Source organism: Dipodomys merriami, unplaced genomic scaffold (genome assembly GCF_024711535.1).
Source record: "Dipodomys merriami isolate MVZ:Mamm:240054 unplaced genomic scaffold, mDipMer1.0.p SCAF_177, whole genome shotgun sequence".
NCBI lineage: Eukaryota > Metazoa > Chordata > Mammalia > Rodentia > Heteromyidae > Dipodomys > Dipodomys merriami.
In genome coordinates this window covers 702,422-717,475 of record NW_027203126.1, presented here as the reverse complement: position 1 = coordinate 717,475, position 15,054 = coordinate 702,422, and the positions used below count along the sequence as shown (strand labels likewise).

The window sequence follows — 15,054 nt, the reverse complement described above, 5'->3', positions numbered from 1 at the left end:
CTTTCAAGTGTGAAACTCCAAAAACCATTCTGAAGCAAAGTCTCAACCATCTTATTTTACAATGAGTGTCATGTTCTGATGTTTTCAAATCATATTTCTTCAGGATGAATTTATTATAAAAATGTATTTTTGGCAAAATGTTACAGAAATTTTAAACTTTTTAAATGTTTTCTTCAGAGTAATATCCTTTTGAGTGTCAACAGCTATTGTATGCATTTCAAAAATTATCAGAGTAAATGCAGAGTAAAGAATATGATCTAGTAAATTAAGCCTAGCTTAATTTTGTCAGACTTAAGAGTAGTGCAATTATAGTACTGTTGTATGTAACTGGGATTGCATAGTTTGAGCTCTTGAGATTGTTGGGGTTTAACTTGGAAGGCAATTGTTTTGATACATTTAGTGTAGTGAGAGCCTTTGAACTAAGTGAAAATTACCTTTCTTTGGTATAACTGAAAGCAATTTAGGAAAAGCCACTTTTCTTAGCTCCACACACTATTTCATAAACATTTAGAATATAAGGATGTCATTTCAAAAGTTCTGTCACCTCTAAAGATTAGAGTGATAGCGTATGCCAATTTGTAATCCCTTGTATGGTTTCTTGTTTCATATTGGTCCTGGTTGAAGAAAGAAACAGCAATTTATGCTATCCATTAAAAAAAAATACCAGTGATTGTAAAGAAGGTGCTAGGTGCTACTGTTTCCTTTGAGGAAAGGTAAACCTGTTAAATTGAGAACAATTTCCCCAGAGGTGTTTCCCCAAGGGATTAAACACCTCAAAGCCTGTGTTGTCTGAACATCATGGCTTCCCGAGTTGTAGTATGTTGTTTCCTTGGGTTCTTTTCCTGCAGCCAGGGTAGGCGTTCAGGGGTTTGTTGGTTTTGTATTTTCCCGAGCCTGTTTCTCTTTCCCCTTCTAGATTGGGAGGAGTGCGCTTGTGACCTCCTCTTCGTCTCTGCCTTCCTTCCCCTCCACACTTTCCTGGTCGAGGGATGAGAGCGCCCGAAGGGTTAAGTACACTCTGAATGGTCTGCTCTGGAGGAGGGGCAGAGCTCCTGGGCGCTTTGTGCTTGGGTGCTGACCCTCCTGCCCCTGTCCCTTGCTAACTGCCCTCTGTCCTGCATGAGGCAGAGCTTTCCTCCTGGTTTCTCACAGCACAGCGGGCACGCACTCATGCACACACGCACGCATACGTGTAGAGAAATAGCATCACTTCTAACCCCACACTGCTGATTTTCACATATTTAACAAAAGGTTGTAAATCATCTCATACCATTAATTCTGAGCATAATGTCTTAATCAAAAAATTAGCTGGCTGCTGGTTACATACTTGTCATAGGGAATATCTGTCCAATTTATTCAGAGCTAGAGTTAACATTAATATTGTTATATTTGGGCTAACACAAAAACATACTTTTTGCCAGGTGCTGGTGGCTCATGCCTGTAATCCTAGCTACTGAGGAGGCTGAGATCAAGCCCCACGACTGGCACAAAAAAAAAAAACGTAAAAAAAATTTTTTTTTTAACTGCTAGCAGCTAAACTCCGGAACCGGAATTGGCACACTTAACCATAGTGAAAGAGTGCTGGCAGCTGTGAGCATCAGACTTGACTTGGATTGATTGGGTAGACCTGGCCTGCTGGGGCCTGCTGGGTATGTGACCCCACTAAGCCTCTTGAGAGGAGGAAGTACCACAAGCTTATTAAGCAGCTTCTCCTGCCTACCTTTACTAAGTCCTGTAAAGGGTTCTAAGGACTTAAGTGGCATAGTCCCTCTTCATAAAGGTAGTTGGGTTTTGTTTTTTAGAATGCTTTCATGCACAAAGAGAACATGTCTGCATGTATTCACCTGGGAAAGCTATAGAAAGAGACCAAGTTTTGAAGACTTGCATTCAGGTGCCAGCATAAGGTGTTTTTAATGATGGGAAGTTAAAGCAGAGAGGAGGGAAGGTGGCTGGGGCCACCTTTACAGACAAGGTGGGATTTGCACTGTACTTTTGGCCATTCCCTCCACACCTACCAGTGATCCATTGCCAATGGCATGTGACAAGACCCTTTGGAGATACCTAACTGTACTTTGAAGTAGTCTATTGAAAATAATTTTTAGCCAGGTACTGGGGTAGCTTACATCTGTAATCCTGGCTACTTGGGAGCCAGAGATTGGGAGGGTTGAGATTTGAGGCTAGCCCAAGCAGAAAAGTTCACCAGACCCTTTCTCAACTGAGAACTGGGTATGATGGCACATTATAGTTATCTACAGCTATCAGCTATGACCAGGAAACTTAAAATACGTGGATCAGGGACCAGGTGCATGCCTTACTCTGTCTCAAAAACAACCAGCACAACAACCATGCTAGAGGCATAAGATCCCAAGATCAAAATCCAGTACTGAAAAAAAAAAATCTTGGCCAGGCACCGGTGGCTCACACCTGTAATTCTAGTTACTGAGGAGGCTGAGATCTGAGGATCACAGTTCAAAGCCAGCTGGGGCAGAAAAGTCTGTGAGACTCTTATCTTCAATTAACCACCAGAAAACAGAAGTGGTGCTATGGCCCAAGCGGTAGAGCGCACACCTTGAGCTGAAGAGCACAGGGATAGCGCCCAAGCCCAGAGTTCAAGCCCCCATGACCAACAACAACAACAAAAAATCTTGATGTAGTAGTCCTCATAGCCTTGGAACTGAACTATAGCTAGGCGCCAATGGCTTACACCTCTAACCATAGGTTTTCAGGAGATCACTGTTCAAAGCCAGCTGTTCTCTGCCAGCTTGAGCAAAGAAGTGTAAGAGTCTCCAATTCACCAGCTAAAGAACTAGACTGGAGGTATGGATCAAGTGGTAGAATGCTAGCCCTGGTATTGGCACCAAAAAAACCCAAAAAGACAGAAAAATACTAACAAAGTATCTCATTTGAAATTTTGTTAAAGTTGAGCAAACCTTTGTCCACTGAAATTTTGTGGTATTTAAATTTGTTTTTATTTTTTGGTAATTTCAAAAAAAGTTCAAATCCCAATATAGGAGAAAAATCTTGCCAGGCCTGTTTGCTGAGATGACTTCACATAGAAACAAAAACAGTCATTTAAACAGATCAGTTGTGTTGTTCCTGACATCTTCATCACAGGTTCAGATTTTTATGGCATGTCTTGTATTCAAAACAAACTGCAAATTTATTAAATAAACCGAACCAGCACCAGCCTATGAGGTAACTTTTCCATTAACAGCTTTGAGAGAGCAGTACTTTTAACCAGTAGCTCCTGGCTCTGCATGTTCACAATAATTTTCATAAAACTCAATGCTGGCTACACTGAAATCCTGAATGCATTTGTTGACAACGATGAAAGACTTCGCATGTAAGTAACTAATTTCCTGGGCAGTTGTTTTCTGTGCTTGAGGAATATTTCCTGAGTACTTTCAGTTGGTACACAAGTTGTTACTCTTTTAAAATGTTTAAATGAAATTTGGTACTTTTAATCATTGTGAATAATGTGTTTCATCTGCAATTATCAAATCTCTATCAAGGAAAGTAAAAATATCCACTATAAAAATTGGGAACTTCATGAGGCTGAGGCTTAAATATTTACTAGTTGAAGGCCAGTCTAGACTATATATAGTAACACCTTGTCTCAAAAACTCCAAACAGTGGGGTTGGAGATTTAACTCAGTGGAAGAGCACTTGCCTCTCAAGGCCCTGACTTCAGTCTTTGGTCTTAAAAACAAAAAAGTAGGGCACCAGTGGCTCATGCTTATAATCCTAGCTCCTCAGGAGGTTGAGATAGGAGGATTGCGGTTCAAAGCCAGCCTGGGCAGGAAAGTCTGTGACATTCTTTTCTCCAATAAACCACTCAGAAAACTGGAAGTGGCTCTGTGGCTCAAGTGTAGAGTGCTAGCCTTGAGCTGAAGAGCTCAAGGACAGCGTCCAGGCCCAGAGTTCAAGCCCCACAATGGCAAAAACAAAAACAAAAAAAAACAAAACAAAACCCACAGCTGCTGCTGGCACACATCTGTAGTCCTGGCTACTCAGAAGGCTGAGATCTGAGGATCATGGTTTGAAGCCAGCCTGGACAGGAAAGTCCATGAGACTCTTAGCTCTAACTACCAAAAAGCCTGAAGTAGAACTGTGGCTCAAGTGGTAGAGCCACTTGCTGTGAGCGAAAGCAGCTCAGGGACAGCATCCAGGCCCCTGAGTTCAATCCCCAGGATTGGCACCAAAAACAGACCAAAAAATAAATAAATAAAGGTGGAATTTGAGGGCAGTTAATTCTATTTTCTAGATTCCCTCCTGCTGGAACAGCTCTGAGTCACTTTTACAGTTTATTTAAGTGCAATTTTAAAATAAATTTGAAAGGTAAGAAGGTTTGGGGTTAGGGGTCTGAGACTATGTCCAGAAGACCCTTGTCTCACCATCCCTGTACTGAACATGATGGACCATGGACATGTGACCTTGTGCTCTTTCATTCAAGCCTCAGTAGCTAGCAGCCCTCTGACTCACCTATAAAGCCAGATCAAAATCAGGCAACTAGTGAAGTAGAACTGGTTACAGAATTTAGCTTTGTAAACTCCTCATCTGTCTCTTAAGACAAAACTTTTAATCATTTGCCAGGTAAATTTGAGCAGTTAGAGAAGTCACATTAAGTTTTAGTGTGTCCTCTATTATGTGAGTGAGGATTAAGTAGAACATCTCCAGGATGCATGAAAAGCCTCAGCAGAAAGAATGGTCTCTGCCCTGGGAGGAAAAGAGAGATGATAGGAAGAGGAAGTAGAATGTGGGCTGGGGCTGGCCAGTACCCATAGGACTTTGAGAAGGCCAGAATGCATTATCACTTAAGAACAAAAAGTCAGACCTTCTATATCTGTAGACTTTCCGAAACTGAGTTCCTCCAATGGCCTCTGGATGAGACCCCTTGTTTGTCCAAGTGCTTGAACAAAGCTCTTCTCTCATAGAGCCTTAGCTCTGTTTTACTATGATGTCTGTAAAGTTCTATCTTTGCACATTTTGATTAACTGGGATTAAATTTAAGGTATAGAGCTGAGAAGTAGCTCATACTTGTACTTTGCAAGGTAATCACTTTTAAGTTTTGAGTCAGCTTATACCAGTTTCTTTTCTAGTTGAAAACAAACTCAAACATAGCTAAAATGAATGCTGAGGGAAAAGAGTTTTCACTAAACACTATAGAACTAAAACAGTTCCCTTCAGCAAAATGTGTTCCCTTTCACATTTCATTGGTAGTAGTGCTATCATTTGTCCAAAACATTTTTAAAATGTTGCCTTTAAATCTATATCCCATTTTTGAACCTGTACAGTTGTTTTGAACACTGTTTCAAGGGATATTTTTGGACACAGATAAAAGTGAGTTATACTCAAATATAATGGGATCATCCATTCTGGCTTACAAACACTATAACCCAAGTGCCAGTTTTCTTGATACCTCCCCAAAACTGTCTCTACACATGTTCTTTGTGTTTTAAATAGTGGCAGTAGGTCTGGGAAGATGGCTCAGTGGTAGAGTGCTTGCCTAGCATGTATGAGGCCCTGGGTCCATTCCTCAGCACCATGTACACAGAAAAAGCCGAAAGTGGCACTGAGGCTCAAGTGGTAGAGCTCTAGTCTTGAGCTGAAGAGCTGAGAGACAGTGCCCACGCCCAGAGTTCAGGCCCCATGACATACATACATACATAAGTAAATAAATAAATAGTGGCAGTCACCTGAGCCTTGGGCACTGAATATTGAAATCTTTGTATAGGCTGTCTCTTATTCTGCTGGCTTTGTGTCTTCCATGGCCAGCCAGTTTTTGTGGTCCTTCCTTTCTTACCTGGGGAAAATCCAGATTATCTGTAGGTAGCTTTGATCTCTGAAGGTCTGTGGTCAGCTAAGTACTAGTGTGTTTGCTTATTAACTGCATCTCATTGTGTTATAAACTCTATATTCCTTTCAGAACTAAAGGAGACAGCCTTGCATGCCTGTGTCAGTTTATTAGTTTGTACCGAGGATCTGTTGATAGATTAACCTCTGATCTAAGAGTGAAAAGGGTTTCCAAGTGAACTCTGGGTATGAAGGTCATGTAGCCTCACAGGGAATGCTGCTCTGGGACAATTCTGAAGTGTCTCATGTTCTAAACTCACGGGGGTCCCTTCTCTTTCTTGTAGGCTTCCAGGCTGGAGAAGCAGAACAGCACACCTGAAAGTGACTATGACAACACTCCCAATGACATGGAGCCAGATGACATGGGGTATAGCAGGGAAAGTGTGCTTGAGAACAGGCTGAGGAGTGCCAGACACCTGCCAGGCCTTGGCCACCCATACCCTTTGTCCCTATTTTCAGACTACTCCAATGTATATTTATAGTTTAGGTCCTTTCACTGTTCATTATTGCCACAGGAGCTTTGTGTCCTTTTGTTGTTGTTATTGTTGTTGTTGGCCTGAATTTTGGGCCTGGGCACTGTCGCTCAGCTCTTCAGCTTAAGGCTAGAGCTCTACCACTTGAACCACAGCCCCACTTCCAGTTTTCTGGTGGTTATTGGAGATAAGAGTTTCATGAATTCCTTCCAGGGCTGGCTTTAAACCACAGTCCTCAGATCTCAGCCTCCTGCGTAGCTAGGATTACAGGCATGAGCGCCTGGCCTTTGTGTCCTTTTATTGGGATACTAGAACTGTCTCTAGATACCTAGTGTACTCAAAAGACAGTACTGTATTGTTTGTTTTGTGCCAGTACTGGGGCTTGAACTCAGGGCATGGTTGCTGTTCCTGAGCTTTTTTTCCTCAAGGCTAGTGCTCTACCACTGAGCTACACTTTCACTTCTGCTTTTTGCTAGTTAATTGGAGATAAGAGTCCCATGGAATTTCCTGCCTCCACTGGCTTTGAACCTCAGTCTTCAAATCTCAGCCTCCTGAGTAGGATTACTGGTGTGAGCCACCATTGCCCAGAATACTGCATTGCTGACATCAGTTTACATTGTATATTGATGCCCCCCCCAAAATGGGCTCAACTGCAGATGAATTTATTATATAATAACATACCCTCTCTACTCTACTTGCTCTCCATTTTCCCCTCTTTGTCCTATGCAAGTGAGTTGTAGCTGCTAGTTGGTGAAGTAAGGCCTTTTGAGCTTGCTGTTAGACAAGATAAACAATAAAAATGGCCTATTGGAAAAATGGCCAATGGAAAAGATGAGCGCCTTAAAACTGAGGCACACCTCTTTACCGTTCACAGGTCAAGCCGGAAGGGAAGGCAACGGAGCATGGTATGGCCAGGTGATTGCTCAGTGCCAGACTTGGCAGAACCCCATATAAGCCCCATGCTCCCCAGCACTGAAGATGTCATCCGGAAAACTGAACAGATCACCAAAAACATACAGGAGCTCCTAAGAGCAGCCCAGGAAAACAAGCATGACAGGTGAGGGGCTACAGTCCTGGCCTGGGAGAGGTGCATTTCTGCTTCAAAAGGGGTGCTGCTCAAGTTCTGAATGGGGATTACTTTCAATTTGCTGGCTTTGAGGCACATGAAAACTTAACAAATATGTAAGCTTGCTTTTAATGTTTGGATTTTTTGTCAGTATGGGCCCTGAACTTTGGGCCTGGCCACTGTCCCTCAGCTCTTCAGTTCAAGACTAGCACTCTACAACTTGAGCCACAGTGCCACTTTTTCTGCTTGTGTGGTGCCAGGGAATTGAACCCAGAGCCTCATGCATGCAAGGCAAGCACTCTACCACTGAGCCACCTTCCCAGCCCCTTGTTTGGATTTTTTTACATGGTATTTTTGTTTTCATTTTATGAAGCTCAGAAAATAGGTGCATCTAGAAATACATCTAGATGATAGATCTAGATAAGCAATACTCTGTGTATTGAGGACAGAAAGAACCCTAATTCTCAAGGGTTGCCCTCAGCTAGGGATGGGTTGCTGAGACAGACTGAGTCATGAAAGGAGCCTTATCTCTTCCTATCTGGTTCCCTTGGGTATGGTGTGGACATGAAGATTTGGAAGGCTCCCTGCCTTCCCATAAGGAAGGACTGACCCCTGCTCTGATGGATCCTTTTGTTCTCCAAGAATTCTGCTAAGTTGTGAACTGATCTGCATGGCATTCTAGCTTTCCACAGTGGATCTGGACAAAAACATCGTCCCACTGGGTCTGAGAAAACAGTTACTCACCCAGGCACAGTGTCACTCACTGTTCACAGCTTTCTGCAGTGTAAATAGGACAGTGTTAAAGTGATGTCGGGCCATGAATGACTCCTTCTCAAGTACTCCCCACTTCACAGTGTGTTCTTCTTTTGATTGTCCACAGTTTCAGAATTGCTGTGCTGCTGTTTCAAACTAAAAAGGTGCTTAGCATACATTGTATCCACTCTGAAATATATGTATATTTCCCCTAAAGTTATAGTGCTTGGTTCAAAATTCTGGTTTTAAAACCAGGATTGATCTAGAGTATTTTTTGGCGGGGGGGGGGTGGGGGGGTCTGGTCGTGGGGCCTGAACTCTGGGCCTGGGTGCTGTCCCTCAGCTCTTCAGCTCAAGGCTAGCGCTCTACCACTTGAGCCACAGCACCACTTCTGGCTTTTTTTCTTTTTGCTTATGTGGTGCTGAGGAATCGAACCCAGGGCCTCAGGCATGCAAGGCAAGTGCGCTACCACTGAGCCACCTTCCCAGCCCATGATCTAGAGAATTTATATCCTATAAATTGTTCAAGTTGTGTTAAAAATCTCTGGTTACTTATACATCCGAGATGCTCTCATTTACAACTTCATGTTGTACTAAAGCCTAGATCTTGAAGGTGCAGAAAATTAGCCCCATCTGCTGCTTGGCAGATGAAAGTAAAATCTCAGTTCTTTTCTCAGCCCAAGTCAGATCACCAGGCATGAGTAGAAAGAGGCTGGCTATAAAGGGAGATGTGAGCCTTGTGTATCACTGCTGTGAGGAGCCAGGCTCCAGCACTGTCACCAGGCTAGAGCTGAGCCCTTTTCTCACTTCTGTGTGTCTAGGGCATTTTCTCCTCTCTGAGTTTCAATTTTCTTATTTGAAAAAAAGTGAGTATGAGAGTGATCCGACCTCACAGAGCTGTGGGGATGTTACAGGGGGTCTGGTCCCTGGAGGACCAGGCTTGTGTGGAAAGAAGCATGAGGCCAGTCAGTTTTTTAGAGCTTGTCAATATATGCTGATGGCGCTCTTGGGGACCATAGATAAGTGTCACAAATATGTGAAGCAGACCTCAATGTTCTCCCTTTCCAGGAGGTAAAGATTTTCATCCCTAGCAACTTAGATATCTTTGAATGAAAGGAATTTACAAGTGGCCATTGGTTAAATAGCACATGGGTATTGAAGGTCGGCTTCACTTACAAGAGAAAAATTTCTTTAGTCTTTTTTTCATGTTTGTGGTCTTTGGCATTGAAGTCCTTGGCTAGTTTTTTTCTATTTCTAGAAATTAGGAAGATGAAATGTGAGAAATAAATGACCAATTTAAGGTATGAATGCCTTTATGGACCATTTTGTGGCTTCACCTGGCTAATGCTGTAAACTGCCACATTTCATCTTTGGAGACTGTTTTATCAGGTTGAAGGAACTTCCGTGAAAGGATGAGGACCTTGCTTTGAAATGTGTACCTTCTGTAGGTGTGGGACACCACGCAGTCAGGTCCCTGCCTCAGTCAGCATCCTGGACTTCATACATTCCTGTACAATAAAGGAACATAAGAGGAATGTGTGGGAGCCCCTGAGAACTCTGCCTCCACATCGTTCTGTCTTTGAGTGATCTCTCTGATACTTTGCAGCTATACTCCCTGCTCTGAGAGGATACATGGCGCTGTTACAGAAATGGCAGTCTTGTTCCCCAAAGTAAGTTGCTTCCTACTCTCTCGCTCGCTCTAGAGCCTTTAAGAAAACTGCAAGAAATGTTTTTATGGTCTTTGATATTACCCTTTCTATAGTACATAGGTTTTTAATATGTAAATAGTACTATTTAGAGCTTTATTCTACATGAATATTGATTAAAATAAGGATGTACCAGTCAAATACAAAAGGCAAAGAAAGCATGAATAGAATAAAAAAAAATGACTTGGAATATGTAGTCTACAAAGTTAGTTTTTAAAAACTTGCTCAAAATAGCATGCAGTAGTGGTTACCAGAGTATACTTTGGCCTTTGAGTCAGCTTATTTCTTCATCTCTCATACTGTGGGCTACCAAGCTAGCAGTCTTTAAAACATCTCTATTGAAAGAGTGCAGCCAGGCACTGGTGGCTTACGCCTGTAATACTAGCTACTCTGGAGGTTGAGATCTGAGGATGGTGGTTCAAAGCCAGTCTGGTTAGGAAAGTCCATGAGTCTCTAACCACCAGAAAACTGGAAGTGGCGCTGTGGCTTAAAGTGGTAGAGCGCTGGTCTTGAGCAGAAGAGCTCAAGGACAGCGCCCAGGCCCTGAGTTCAAGCCCCCTTCCCCCTGAAAAAAAAGTGTACCGCAAAATTGCCTCTTTGTAGGGAACAACTTGAGTTATTTTCAGGAGTAGGCTTCCCTTGCTGCCAGATGTCTACCCTGCAGACTATGGTAAATGACTGTGTTTTTCTGTTTAGAAACCCAAATCTGACACGGTGAGGACTTCCCTTCGTTTACTGACATCCAGTGCCTACCGGCTCCAGTCAGAGTGCAAGAAGGCCCTCCCAGGGGAATCTGGCTCACCCACAGACGTGCAGCTGGTCACCCAGCAGGTCATCCAGTGTGCATACGACATTGCCAAGGCGGCCAAACAGCTGGTCACCATCACCACCAAAGAGAACAACAATTGAACACCGGGGTGCTGTCCCTTCTATTTTCTAGGCTTTTTTAAGTCTGACTTCAAATTTCAACATGGAACTCTTCAGATTTTTACAAGAACAAGCATTTAATGACAATTTAAGAAAACTTTTTAAGAGAAAACTCAGTATTATTTTTGCATGTTTTCTAACAAATTTTCAACTATTAATTTAACCCACTTGCCTTATTTTGTGCCTGTTTTCCAGTTAAGTTCCTGGAGTTGTATTGTCAGCAAGTGTTGAGATCATGAGCATATACATTCAGAAATAGTTCCATCGCTCAGAGTTTGTTAAACTTTTCCATCCCTTAAAACTTCCAGTGTATGTGTAAAACTATAAGTGGGATTTTTACTAAAACATTTTCTTGACAAAGTTGGATTTAAAAAAAAAAACATTATCTTTTCTCTAACAAGCATCGTGCAATAAGTGAATTTTCCAACCTACTGCAAAATCTCTTTAAGTTTGGGGTATCTCCAAGCATGTATGTAGAGAAAGGACTTTGCCACTTTCTAAAAATAGTATAACCACCTCTCGAGAGGAAACAAGGAATTGTTCCATTTTGTATCATGTTAAGTGTTCTATTATTTAACTTTTTAAAAAATCTTGGTTTTTCTATCTGTTCATATTTTACCCTTTTCCTGAAATTTCCCTAGAGTCTGTAAAGCTTTTGTCACATCATGTCCCATTTGACCGTATTCAGGGCAGGAGCACAACCCATCTACCCACTGTCAAGGGTTCTGCCCACTGTCTGCCCCAAACCGGACAATTCCTTCAGTCTATCCATAGCAGATCTCTACTACCCATTCATTCACATACTACTGCCATAAACTGACATTGTATTGTACCTTTCATCCAAACACCTTTGACCACTTACAGCTTCCTCATGTGAGCTGCTTTTTGCATGTCTCCTCATCTGTAAGGACCTCTTCCAAGGTAAGAGACAGTCATCTGAGTTTATCTTTATCTAACTTTATCTCCTCCTTCTTCCCCCTATTCCTTCCCATACCCTTCTGGTACTTAGGAATTACACATCAACTTTCAAGAATTCCTGGGCTAGGAATGCCCTCATGGTGTGTGTGTAGCATGCATAAAGCCGTGGGTTCCATCCCCAACACTGCAGGAAAAAAAAAATGGTTAGGGGTAGGTAAACTGTGAAAGAGCAGAGGTTGACTGTGTGCAGACTTATTTAATTTAGCCAAAGGCCCTTTCTTGTTCTGAATGTTAGGCACATTCCTGTCCCTGCTTATTGCAGTAGCTTTGTATAGCTATAACTCAGTCCCTGACCTGATTGACCAGATAATGTGCAGAAATGAAGTGAGCCAAACACATAACACAGGCACAGAAAGCAGTGCAGCAGCTCCCCCACTCCTTTCGTTGGTAGAAAAACATCTCTGGGGTTGCCAGTGCTTTGTTTTTTGTTGTTCTGTTTTTTTTTTTTTCTTCCCAAATGACAGCAGTAATCTGGACACTTTTGGTGTTATCTTTTTAGTTAGAAATGTTTGCAGCCAGTCTGGATATGGTCATAGAACAGGCACAGGTAAGCCATGGCCTGTGGGCCTCACAGCCTCTGTTGTGGCCTACATAAGCTGGTCAGTACCAGGGCCTGGCTTCCTCTGAAGTTACTGTCAGCTCTCTCTTTACCTATAGACTTCAGTCTTTGTGAAGAAGTCAAAGTGAGGAGTACTTGTCACCTCACTGTATGCAAATGAGCCTTTTTTTTTTTCCCACAAAACTGACTTGTAAAACACTCCTATAGCTTGACCGAACTGCTGTTGTAAAAGTAGCACCAAACTGTGGTGTCGAGTTTATTGAGTTGTGGTGTATGGATACTCCTGCCAGTTTGGCTACACGGGAGGTAGTGTGGGAAAGTCCCATATCCCCTGAAGTCTTGTCCACTTACCTGTCCTCACAGCCCCAAGTGCCGCATCACTCCTAGAAGATGCCTTCTACAAGGGTGTCCTACCTTAAGCTCAAGCACTATCTGATAACCTTTTCTGCATGCTTCATGAACCTGCTTTCCTTTCTATCAGGCTCCTTGGGGTTCCTGGGGAAAGCCCAGTGGCAATCCTAGCCTCTAGGGGAGGAAGAGGCTTCTGGGAAAAGGTAAAGCAGTCTTTCCTGAACAATAGAACCTGCTACAGTATGTCATTGTGCCCTGAGAAAAAGTCAAAGCACATAGGGATCACAGAGTTTCCAGCATGAGAATACAGTTTTCTTGATTAACTCACAAGTCCAAACCCCAGGCCGAAGTTCCCATATGGAGTGACAAGCAGTGGCAAGAGGGGTGAGAGTCCTTTGGGCCCTGCATAGTTCTGTAGCATATTCTGAGGCTGGGCTCACAACTTGTCTGAACATTTGTCTTGACCACCCTTGCACAGGGATTCCATAGCCTTGTACAAGCCAGCTCTACATCCTGTGAGATTTTTTAAAACACTTTATTCTTGATTCTCCATCCCTGCCACATGACTTGCTCTGTAAGCTGATAGGACAGAGGTGCACTTTATGAACTGACACTGGGCCCCACGCTCCTTTCCCCCAAATCATCTTCCATCTCGGAATACAGATAGTTCTAATTTGCCAAAGAACAGTGGATTGGGCCCAAAGATCAAGTATAGTATTTATGCAATTGGAACTGTAAACGCACAAGTCAGCAGCTTCACTCACAGAACTGAGAGCGGAACTAGCATGTTTTCATCCTTGACAGCAGTCTTTCTTTTCTTCCTTGTCCTGGTTGAAGGCAATCCTTGTTCTTACAAAAGAAAATGCTGCATAGGAAAAAATGAGATGCCTTTTATTCAAACGTGTTTATCTGTGTCACTCATTATTCTGTACTTATCTCTCATTTTTATTGTACATCCTATTCCTGTAACTATTGTACCTTGTGTTGTAAAATCGTTTTGGAATTTATGCCTCCTAGTTATGCAATAAACAGGCTCTGTAAGTGTCATTGTGGTCATGTGCCTCCTGCCAGCTGGTAGAGACGTTTCCAGTACTGAGTGGAAGTGTGGGAGGAACTCTCACATAACCTCATCTTTTTTCTTCCTTTTTATCTGGAGGTATTGGGACTGAATTAAGGGCCTTGTACTTGGTAAGCAGGTGTTCTACCACTTGAACCACATCTCCAGCCTGTATCACGCCATCTTTAATGAGATAGTGTCTAACTTTCCTCTCCTTTGGAGCTCCCAGCTTTCTATTCCTTTATGCTTGACATGTAGGGGGATTTTTTGGACAGAGTCTCACTTTGTGTTAGTCCAGGTTGGCCTTCATTTCTTTTTTTTTTTTTTTTTAATTGTGAAAATACCATACAGAGGTGTTACAATTACATGAGCAAACATTCAAGCATTGTCGCCTCCTCTGTTTCCCCTTACAATCCCTTCCCACTCCCCCCTCCCCCGCCCCCAGCGCTTCTCCCCCGCCCCCAGCCTTGAATTCTTGCCTCCATCTCCACAGTTGCTAGGATTGCAGGAAGTCCTGCATTGGGATACTAGTTCTTTGCCTTGGGTTTTTTTGTTTGTTTGTTTTTGTCGGTCATGGGGCTTGAACTCTGGGCCTGGGTGCTGTTCCTCAACTCTTCAGCTCAAGGTGAGCACTATGCCACTTGAGCCACAGCACCATTTCCAGTTTTCTGGTGGTTAATTGGAGATGAGTCTCATGGATTTTCCTGCCTGGTCTGGCTTTGAACCGCAATCTTCAGATCTCAGCCTCTTGAGTAGCTAGGATTAGAGGCGTGAGTCACCGGCGCCAGGCTTTCGCCTTGGATCTCTATCCCAAGCCAGTCCAGTATATGTGTCCTTACCCCTTTCCCAGCAAGTAAGGAACTCATAGAATTAGTTTCATCTGTTAAGGCCCTTGAGTCTATTTTCACTTTTAGAGAAGGTCTCGTTATACAAATGGATGTGTGGATCTGGGCTTGTCAGGGCCACCCACAGGCACCAGCAGTCTTCTGGAGACTGATGGCTTTGGCTCTCTTCTTCCAGATGGAAAGGGTGGGGTTAGGACCCGACAATCTCAGGGCCTTTTCTGAGCAAGTAGTCTGGAGAAAGTAGAGCATCTTTCCTGTGTGGTCCAGCTTGTCTGGGGCCCAGAACCAGCAGCTTACCCCAAGGCAGCCTCCTGGGCAGGGCTTCCAAGGATCCTTGCAGGGCTTCAGACTTCACAGCTCCGATGGGCCTGGAACCACCATTTCCAACTTCCCCACACTATTCCTGGACCCAATGCTGTAGGTCAAGGACCTCACATGTACTTTTGTACTCTGCTTTTAAACATGGTTTTGAAACATGAAATAATCA

At 43.1% G+C, this 15,054-nt stretch overlaps 1 protein-coding gene across 8 annotated transcripts in view; it reads left to right on the top strand.

The window, feature by feature from the left end:
- LOC138829837 (ARF GTPase-activating protein GIT2) overlaps positions 1-13,712 on the top strand; it is a 54,439-nt gene extending 40,727 nt beyond the window's left edge. For 4 of the 8 annotated variants that reach the window (XM_070026382.1, XM_070026378.1, XM_070026381.1 and 1 more), the window contains 5 exons: positions 917-1,006; positions 6,138-6,220; positions 7,201-7,383; positions 9,751-9,814; positions 10,547-13,712. In XM_070026382.1, the coding sequence (XP_069882483.1) occupies positions 917-1,006; positions 6,138-6,220; positions 7,201-7,383; positions 9,751-9,814; positions 10,547-10,759 (633 nt within the window). In that variant the 3' untranslated portion in view covers positions 10,760-13,712. The remainder of the gene's footprint in view (positions 1-916; positions 1,007-6,137; positions 6,221-7,200; positions 7,384-9,750; positions 9,815-10,546) is intronic. The other 4 variants (XM_070026384.1, XM_070026380.1, XM_070026383.1 and 1 more) reach the window with 1 other exon arrangement.
- The last annotated feature ends 1,342 nt before the right edge of the window (positions 13,713-15,054 follow it).